Here is a 9,937-nt window from a genome sequence, read left to right as displayed (position 1 = left end):
AAAATGTAAACCTCCTCGAAAGTTTCATCAAATTGAGCTCTATAATTTAAAAGACAGCATTAGTGTACACCCCATCAAAAAATTACAAAAGAATCAATGATAAATCCTATCTTGTAATTAATACTCATCTACACTTAATTCTTGTATAGTTCAGAACCTAGGTGGCGGGATGGGGGGTCGGGGGGCAGGAGAGGCTTAATATCCAAGATTCTTTGAATTTAGGGTGTTAATTGCACCAACTATGCAATTTGAACTTTTCTGTGCAGGAAACCAACCTAAGTGCACATTCAGGTTCTCTAATGAACAAAACTGTCATCTCATTCTCTGCAGCGGCGAGCTTCTCTAGAATCAAGCATGTTTGTTTTCCAGACTAACTGTGTCGCGGAACATCAAATGTCGCCGTGCCTCGAACTTAACTCTCGGTTCGAAGGATGAAATACAGGGGATGACACCATTGGGCTACCTCCCATATCCTTTGTTTTGTGCAGGAGAAAAGTTCCACACAGGATGGTCACAAAACCACAGAGTTCAGTGACGATTTGTGAAGCAGTTTGTGAATCCCACTCCTAAATTCATTATAACAATGCCACATATAAGTCCAATATTTTAATAGGTCATAGGATATTCAAATCTAGAGATTCGACAGAAGCCATGATCAACTCATATTAAAAGAAATATGGTTGGATGAGTCTGGATCCAAGCGTGTTTATTATCAAGACTAGTAATCGTGGCATACAAGATACTTCGATATTTTCAAAATCAGTACAAAAGAAAAAACTAAAAGAATAAAAACAAAATGTGGAAATAGGAGTCGATAGAGTTTAGTGGGTGAAAAAAACTGCATTGTGGTTTGTAAGAGTAGGAGGACAGTGTATATCTCCAATATGCAAACCTTCACAACCAAAATCATATTGCCAATAGTTTTGGACGATGAAGGTGATAAATTACTTATTTTCATATATGTTGGTGCCATTAGAGAGTAAGTTCACTGAACAATCCTGCAATAATAACATGCTTCAACAAATATCAAATTGGTATTTCCTCTTATAACAGTGCAACGTTAGTCCTCGACTTCAGGAAATATCCATGATTGCCTGGATTTAGTCTGTCAAGATTTCCGTTAGGTTCAATATTGAAATTATAGTTATTGGGTCATATTTCGGTTTCCGCATAAAAATTTCTTATATTCAGTTTGATCAAGATATTATACTGAAAGGATTATTTGGAAAGGTTCATTGTTGTATTTTGCCTATATCTAGGTGTTCGTGGCACGTTCTTACTGTTAACTATCAACTTCGCAGGACGATATGTGTTACGGGCTTCAATATTCTTATGGGCTCTAATGTATTAGATTTAGGCCCAGGAATTTCAAGCCGGGGAAGAATCCAAATGTAGGGGAGAAGGGAACAAAACTTGAAGAAAGAGAGGTGTTCCATTCATTATTTTATCTTCTTTGAGTGTTTTCTACTAGCTTAGGCTAAGGAATTAACTAGCAGTGGCTGGGATTTTGTTTACAGAGTTTGTCTCTGGGAAAGCATTCAATTCCATTTGCAATATAATTTTAGTTCTTTAATTGTGGTTGTAACAATATGTGAATCCAACAGAAATATAGTTTAAAGGGTGAAGAATTAAAGACAGAGACCAACATTTAGAAAACGAAGAACATATTGTCTTACCTTAAACATTATCATACTAGCTAAGATGGTGAGGGTTGTAAACATGACGTAATACACGGGGGAAACAACAGCTGTGTTAAAGATGTCCAATGCCTGCAAGGGCAAACAAAGAATTAGCTTTCAAACTTTTCAGACAGCCACAAGTGAGAACAAATCAATTATTGTCAAAGCATAGAACCAAGATAACTAAATTCAATTAACTGTAGAATTTAATTACGTTCGCCAAGCATGTGTGTATTCAGATACATTACCATTGTTTAGAAGTAGCAACTGTTTCATCATATGAGATTCAGTGGCTTTACAGCTCAACGAGCAAAAAGCATAAAAGGGAACAGAAGTGGCAAATTTTGCATCTATTCTTGAACAAAGTTCAGTGTAAGTTAATTTTCTCCATTTAATTTATTAGGTATGTTTTGTCATAATTATGGTGTTCATGTTTTAAGTAACAACTATATGTCCAAATCTTAGTTTATGTTTGTCCACCAGTGGAAGTGAAAAATCTGATTGAAGATGCCAGAAATATAGGTGCATTTACATCAACACATTGGGGCGCCACTTCTGTTCCCCAAACGCCAAGACAGTGCAAACATTTGTGCGAGCAAGGCGCCGCGACGCCATCTCTGGCACCACAGTGCCAACCAGAAAAAAAATTGTGTGCGTGAAGGTGGTGCCACTGAGCAAATAAATAAATCAAATGCTTAGGCGAAAAGGAGGGAATTGAAACACCTTCAATCAATCATAAATTTTAGGTAGACAAGTACTGTTTTAATGTTAAATGACATACCTTGTTAAGATAGTTCAGCTGCATAATGCAGAAAATGATGACATAGATAGTAAAAAACCAAGTCTCGAAGAATATAAACTGATTGGATCCAGAAAATGACAGTTTCAAAGCAATTCCCACTGCTTTAACACCCATAACCTGCATATGAAAAAGGCGAAAAGGTAGTGATAAGAGTTGTCGGCTTCAAGATAACTCGACAACAAATGAAAGCGTAGTTGGAAATAGACAGACCGTAAGAGATCCTGTAAGAGAGCAAATTCCAATATAGACAACCATATGAGTTTGTCCGTATCGAGGCACAAACCAATAAATTAGAATGGCGGCGAGAGATAACACTGTGCAGGTGTAGATAACAAAACCTGTCAAATTCGATTAATTAATTTGTTGAATGATGTTGAGGAAAAAATGAAGCATATTTTTCTAATTAACAGACTGCCATTTGTAAGTGTTTACATTAGGCCATTGAGTACAATATTAGAGTATTCAACTATATTTTTGGAGTCCTCTGTTAAGAAACTAGGATTTTGATTTTGGGTAAGAGGATTGTTTGATAATTGTTACCTAAGTAACATTACCAAATTGCAACATGCGAAAGAAGCATTCAACATATATTGAAAAATGAAAAATACTCTTAATTCAACTAGGGGCATGGATTCGACCCTATACGCTATCAATGATAAAAACCTCATTGCTATCTAGAATTTCGAGCTTGCTAAACTCAATAAATTAAAACAAAAAAGTGGAAGAGAACAAGACAGATAGATAAGAATTTAGGCAACCCGATATTCCTCATCTCATGTTATGAGTTCTTATATAAGTGCAAAAAAACCAGACAAACATCAATGGGTCATAACAAACTATAAGAACATGCGGTATAATTTCTTCGAACTGGACACTCATTTGGATTATTGGTTAATATACAAGAAAGGACGTCCCACCATTGTATCATTCTAAAAGAAGCTGCGAGCATCAGATCGTTTGATGCATCAGTGCAAGTTAAATCAAACTTCTGGAGAACCGTCAAATACCTGGTTCTGTAGCTAGATGCCATACTTGCTTGACAGATTCAATATCCTTTTCTAAGGGGGCATGCAAAACAATGGCGACAGATCCCACCAAACACAGAATACAACCAACAACACCGAACGGGTGTAATTTTTCATCCAATATAAAATGAGCTAACACTGCACTGTATCGTACATTACATAAAAATCTCAATCAAGGGAAGAAAAAAAGATTTGGCTTCTGTAAGATCATTCTAAAATCGTAACCACACCTGAATATGATACTTAAAGCTCCCAAAGGAGTAACCAGAATAGCCGGAGCATATGCGTATGCGATAAAGTTTGCACCCTCCCCAACGATCACTATATATATACATTGTGATTGGGTCAAATTCGATTATGAAGAATGCTGTTAGCTGTGGGCCAAGTCTAAAACATACAATAAAATAGCAAAAAGATGCAGTTATCAAATAATTTAACAGGTTTGTTTAACATGAATGATGCATCATGACACAGACATACAACATAAAATCAATGAAACATAGATATATAATGAATATCTATGAGAAGAAATTATTACAGTAAGGTTGCATAGTAAAGTTGCATATGGAATAATGAATTTAATTTAGAGGGAGTGATTTGATTTGGAAAGGATTTGAGGGTTGAATTTCAAACGACACTTATCTTGAGTATATTTGAAATCCACCATAATTACTATTGAAATTGCATAACTTGATATCAAATGAATTTGAAATTCACTTTAATTTTTTGTCCTTCCAAGCAAGTTAAAGGATATGAAGTAATGGGAGATTCATCATTTCAGATCTATCAAACAAAGCACAACATAAAGGAATTGCTGAAGGATGAAGAGGTACAATGCATATTCCAGTTTGATGAATATTTAGAAGTTAAATATCTTACTAGTAATCATCCCCACCCACCACCATGGTTCCTTCAGATATGCATGGCCTCCATCACCTGGTAAAAGAGTATCTTTTCATCATTACAACGGCATGAGAAAAGACAGTTACAATAAAATATTAAAAGAGCAGTGTCTAAGGTCAAGGCATTGTCTTGGTTCCCCAGGATAAGACAATGTGCGGCCCTTCAATTTGGTGCATGCCTGAACTATGAAGCACCTGTCTAAGTGCGCCTTAAAGGATCAACGTCCATTTTAAGCACGTCTCCAATAAAAGATTATGTATTAATTGAAACTCATTGTTACAGTATTTCATATTTTCTTGTGCACTAATTAATATTAGTTTTATTTTTGTTAAATGGAAGGTGAAGTTCTTATTAGATATATATTTGTATAATATATTCTCAATTATAAAATGTGATTTCTTAGTGAACATTTTGGTAAGATGTGAGCCTCTGTATTTGCCTTGATTCCTTAGCACACGTGTGGCTTAGTACGCTTTAAACCCCTATTACCTATCAACATACATAAGCTATAGTATTCAACTCTGAATGATGCAAATAAGCTCTAAAAACACTAAGGTTGATAATAGCCAATGCCTACCACATGTTTTAGGACAACCAGCACCGGTGTCAAGAATTTATTTACGTTCATGCGTTGATTCACTCTATTATTCATATATGACAGTTATGTAGGTATCCAACATGTGATCATGTGATTTGTTTATTTTACCATATAATGTGATAAATGTTAAAGACATATACCTATTTTCTTTCTTATAACCCTCTATTTGTTTTCACATGACTTCACATAAATCATCTGCAAGCACTCAATATTCGGTTACTAAAGATTTCATGAAGAAATTATAATTCCACGAATAGAAGTAAAATAATGGAACAACAGAACATATACTTAGTAAAGAAAGCAACCTGCTCGAGTTCCGGAAGCCCCAGCCTTTTTAAGCCCCTTTTTCTTTATAATGAAACTAGACCCAATAAATACACTCGAAGAAATGGCTAAGACAAGTCCCCTGATGTTATCTGATATTCCCACCATTTATCAAAATGGAGAGAGAAAGAATCAAAGTACCAAATCTTCCAAAGCCTATATATCCCCTGCACTGAAAAATCCCATACATCATAATCAAACATCATGCAATTCATGACCAAAACATAAAAGCTCAAAAAAATCAAATACGAGCATTCCAAGACAAAACTTCAGCAAGAAAATGGGAAAAAAACAAAACAAACCTTCTTGGCTTTCTTTGCATGTGGGCGCCCGGATTGAGATTGAAGTTCCAGTCTTTTTTGTTTTTCCCCAGAAAAATAAATCTTGTAACAACATATAAAGAAATTTTAACAGATGGGTTCAGGCTGTCATGGTAAAATCCTTCATCTCAAATCTTTCTCGGTAAAAAATGTTAAAACTTCATTTTTTCAACTAAAAAAAATATCAAATTCTCTCTTTTTTCTCGATCAATCTCTGCGCAGAAATGGAAATGCCAGATTTAGAAGAGAGAGAATAAAAAGAGATGAAAGGTTGGAGAGCGCATGACAATTGAAAGCAAACGGCATGTCAGTTACATTCCACAATTTAAGGTTATCTCAAATCCCGCGTTTTGAACTTAAACGCATCTTCTTGCTCTGCTGGTTTCAAACAAGGTGTTAAATTATTATGTGTAGTTTTCACTGACAAATTTATCTCAGAGTCAAGGTTATATTTTTTGAAGGGAATGTCATTCAATATTTTGAATTGGAAATAAGATGGTTCACTTGGTTTTGATAGATAGTTACACAGAAAGCGTTTTATGAAATTGAAATTTTCTCTTTAATGGAGCAATAGATTCTATGGACTGATAGTGATGTTGTATTACTTAATAGTTAAGAGTAATCCTATTGTTTGTAATAAAATTGTAAGGGTGTGTCAGACATAAAATCATAACAGGATTTGAAATATGACTCCTAAAAACAAGCCTGAATCGGTCGTTGATTCAAACTTCTCATTCAGTGAGCTACAAAAACTAATAAATTAACTTAACAAATTGAAGAAAAGTTTATGAGCAACCAAATTAATTTGCTATTATGAGCTAGAATAAACATTTTTACAAGAAATAAATATGTATATAACATGAAGGAAAGAATGAAAAATCTAGTAGAAATATGCGACATAATTAAGTTAAAATTCTAGAAATTTGCAGAGAGTTTTTTGTTGTAACTTGGGTTGATCGATTTCGAGTTGTGTCGGTAAAAAGATGATCGAGATCCATGATCAATGTGCTAGGTGTATGTTAAGATTTTTTACATGTTGTAATTTTTGGTAAGTGAACATGGTTTATGGTCCGGACCCACCCCCTAAATTTGTATCACAATGTGTCATGAATATTTTATGTAATATTAGAACTAGTGGGAGATCAAGGTTTGAAGACAGTGGGCCCGATACTCGGAAGGAGTTTTGAAAATCGAATATGTGTAAAATATTGGAAGCTTATGTAATATTACATTTTCATCCCTGAATTTACCTAGGTTATGGACATGCATCGTATGTGGCTTGTACGGATCAATTAGCTCTCGATTATCGATCATCCTTTATTATTTATGATGCATGTGATATATTATAAATAATCAGTATATGCGTTATTATTAATATAATGAAAAGTGTTGCATTAATATGACAATCATACAAACAATCATGGCACGGGTTTTAAAATTAATGATGAGACAAATTTTTAAAATTAAAATCTCTCATTTTGGATGAGATCCAAAATTTAAATCAAGCCCATTAAAATGATAATTAAAAGAAAGTTTATTAATTCATTGCCTTCAATCAACGGTGGTTACATGATGAACGCTACCCGCAGACAATGTCTGGCTCATATTATTAGAGAGGCCTGGACGCCGGAAAGTTGTGACTCCCATTAACATCTTTGATGTGAACCACGTGGAACTCCCATGACTTCGGCTCATATTATTGGGCGATCTCATGGCGACCGTCCACTAAGGTTCAACATTGATGGCCGGGCTCGACACGTGAAGAGAAATGAGATCATATTATTGGACCCTCCTCAAACAGTGAGACAAAATTACGTAAAGGTTGCAATTGGGCTCTACCTTTTGGAAGTTATGATTGAATGATATTATTCGGGATCATAATTTTATAATTTGGCCTTTCGTAGTCACTAAGGAAATTGGATTTCTCGTTTTTCATCAGAGGGTGGTGAAAATGTCAAAATAGTGGGAGGCAATTCTTAAAAACCAAAGTCCATATTTTACGTCTTACAAAATATTTTAAAATAGTCGGTAACGTTTATTTTGTTTCCATATCAGTATATTTATGATTTTGTCGCATAGTTCATTGCTATTATTAAAACAAGCTAACCGAACACTAATTTTCAAGATTGGCTGGGAAAATTGTTCTAAATTCAGATAAAATAGCATACATACTAATGTCATTCTTGCTGAACTGACAAAGCATGCAAGATGGTGGGACCATAGTATACAAGTTAAAGTGTAATATACTCGCTTCTATGTCAAATGAACTGTAGATACAGTTTGAGGAAATGTTGAATGCTGTTGACATTCTAATACACAAGAAATAGTTGCGTAGTACATGAAACTCGCACAATGATGCACACCACTTTCAAGGAACACATGACTACACGCATACAAGATGGGGCTCTCGCCCATGAGCATGGTGTAAGTATGATTGGGTCTATTGAGAAGGTGGTGGGCCTGAAATTTGACAAAGCCCAATAAGTCAGAACATATTTGGTTCACTGCAAGAAGTTTGGACATAAAAAACTATCTGGGCCAGAAATTTTTTGCCAATTATAAGTGAATGTCCAAGTAAACACGATTTCAACAACAACAAAACAAAACAATATGGTCTAAATAAAGCATATTTGTGGCACGTTTTTAGGTGTAATTCCCGGTTACTCGTACAAATGAATAATAATGTGATTATGTTATTTATTATGTGTTTATTTGGCTCATTATGTTTCACATGTTGATTAAGGTATCGATAGTGAGATTGAATATGATTTATATATTGTCCGTGGTATATTGAGAATGAATATTTGTCTAAATAAAGATAGTAAGATGTGTAGATAAAGTAGCCCGGGAACAGATCCAGTGTAGACGGGGTAGGGCCGTCAATCACGATAAATAAAAAGAACAAGTATGAGATGAAAAATATGGCAGTTCTTACAGTTTTTAGCATAAGTATGAATATGAATCATATTGATATGAGGCCAATTCCATTAGAAATACAATAAGTAGGACTACAACTTTTTTGTTTTAAGTTTTGTCCAAATCCATTGGGAAACAAGGCCAAAATAGTCCCGAAATGTGTAGTATGTATCGTCGTTCCTGCACTGGTACATGTTGGAAGAATGAGCATAACATTTTACTCCAACCTTCAAATGACATGAAACTAATTGTAGATGCAAGCCAAGACATAGGGCTACAACTTTCATTCTTACCTTTTTTTCAAATTATGAAGGGAAGAGACATTTCTGAAGCGATCTTTGACGAAACTGTGTGTAGGGACAGAATGTTCGGCGCACGAGCAGTAAGATATTACCGCCAGAGCGCCCCTGTACTACAAATTTAGTATTTTACAGAAAGTTCCGTGCCCGAGCGGTAGAATATAACCGCCCGATCGCCACTGCATGACATTTTCAGTATTTTGGCAGAAAGTTCCGCGCCCGAGCGGTAAAATCTTACCGCCCGAACGCCGCTGAGTATATGAAAAGGATAAGTTTCGAATTTTCTAAGCATCTTCACAATTGTACTAGCTTCTTTAACAGCAAAAACACGAGAGAAAAACAAGAATTTTTCCTTCAAGTGGTCTTTTCTTCTTCTTGTTCTTCTTCCTTATTTTGAAGCTAAAATTGAATTCTCAACCTCAAGATCATCCTAGAGTTGTAAGTGTTCATCTTTAATGTTTGTAGTAGATGTAGAGGATTATAAAGGGATGACTTTCACCTAGTATAGACATAGTGTCTGAATTATTGACATATTTGACAGTATAGGAGCGAAACATTGTCTCAAACCAGTATTCGTACGCTTGGACTGTAATTTGGCATGTTCTTGAAGTAATACATGAGTAATATAGTATGAAATTCAAATGCTTTCATTTGATTATTGCTATGTGTACATTGTTAGTATATTATTGATGAAAACATAGCACCATATTCCATTTTTATGTACTAAATATGAAAGAAATTCATGAATATTGAAGATAGGTGCTATGTCATGAGCATGAACATGAAAGAAAAGGAAAATGACTGCTCTTTATATGATATATGAGCTTGTTGACATCATGGGTGGTTTTAAGTCCACCAAACCTATTGGTCAATATATATGGTCATGAGGCGTGTGGTTGTCACAGGGCACCCTGACTTCCATCACAGTAGTAGCTATATAATAAAGCAAGCATAGTAGTACATGTCAACTAATGAGGCTCAAGTACAGAAATGAACATGAGTATATGATATTGTATAACATGGTTTAAAGATTCATTGTTGATCACGACTTGATATGTATAATCATTCGAT

The 9,937-nt window shown here is 34.9% G+C and overlaps 1 protein-coding gene across 1 annotated transcript; it reads right to left on the bottom strand.

The window, feature by feature from the left end:
* Window positions 1–271: 271 nt before the first annotated feature.
* On the bottom strand, window positions 272–5,997 carry LOC142544921 (putative magnesium transporter NIPA1). Its single transcript, XM_075651939.1, has 9 exons — window positions 5,634–5,997; window positions 5,313–5,503; window positions 4,386–4,442; window positions 3,737–3,827; window positions 3,489–3,649; window positions 2,692–2,819; window positions 2,461–2,598; window positions 1,677–1,769; window positions 272–566 (listed from the first exon to the last, which is right to left on the bottom strand). The coding sequence occupies exons 2-9, from the start codon at window positions 5,437–5,439 to the stop codon at window positions 390–392; spliced, it is 972 nt and encodes a 323-aa protein (XP_075508054.1). The 5' UTR covers window positions 5,440–5,503; window positions 5,634–5,997; the 3' UTR covers window positions 272–389.
* Window positions 5,998–9,937: the final 3,940 nt, after the last annotated feature.

This window comes from Primulina tabacum, chromosome 5 (assembly GCF_025594145.1).
Source record: "Primulina tabacum isolate GXHZ01 chromosome 5, ASM2559414v2, whole genome shotgun sequence".
Classification (NCBI taxonomy): domain Eukaryota; kingdom Viridiplantae; phylum Streptophyta; class Magnoliopsida; order Lamiales; family Gesneriaceae; genus Primulina; species Primulina tabacum.
Note: the sequence above shows the minus strand (reverse complement) of the source record. Positions and strands in the feature narration are given on the sequence as shown.

What these genes read in the sequence shown, in the direction of transcription:
- LOC142544921 (XM_075651939.1), bottom strand. Translation starts at nt 5,439, where the DNA reads ATGGTGGGAATATCAGATAACATCAGGGGACTTGTCTTAGCCATTTCT. An exon ending in GCTTTAAGTATCATATTCAG is followed by an intron (nt 3,650 to 3,736) that starts GTGTGGTTACGA and finishes TGTACGATACAG; the next exon opens with TGCAGTGTTAGCTCATTTTA. An exon ending in GCATCTAGCTACAGAACCAG is followed by an intron (nt 2,820 to 3,488) that starts GTATTTGACGGT and finishes CGAATTTGACAG; the next exon opens with GTTTTGTTATCTACACCTGC.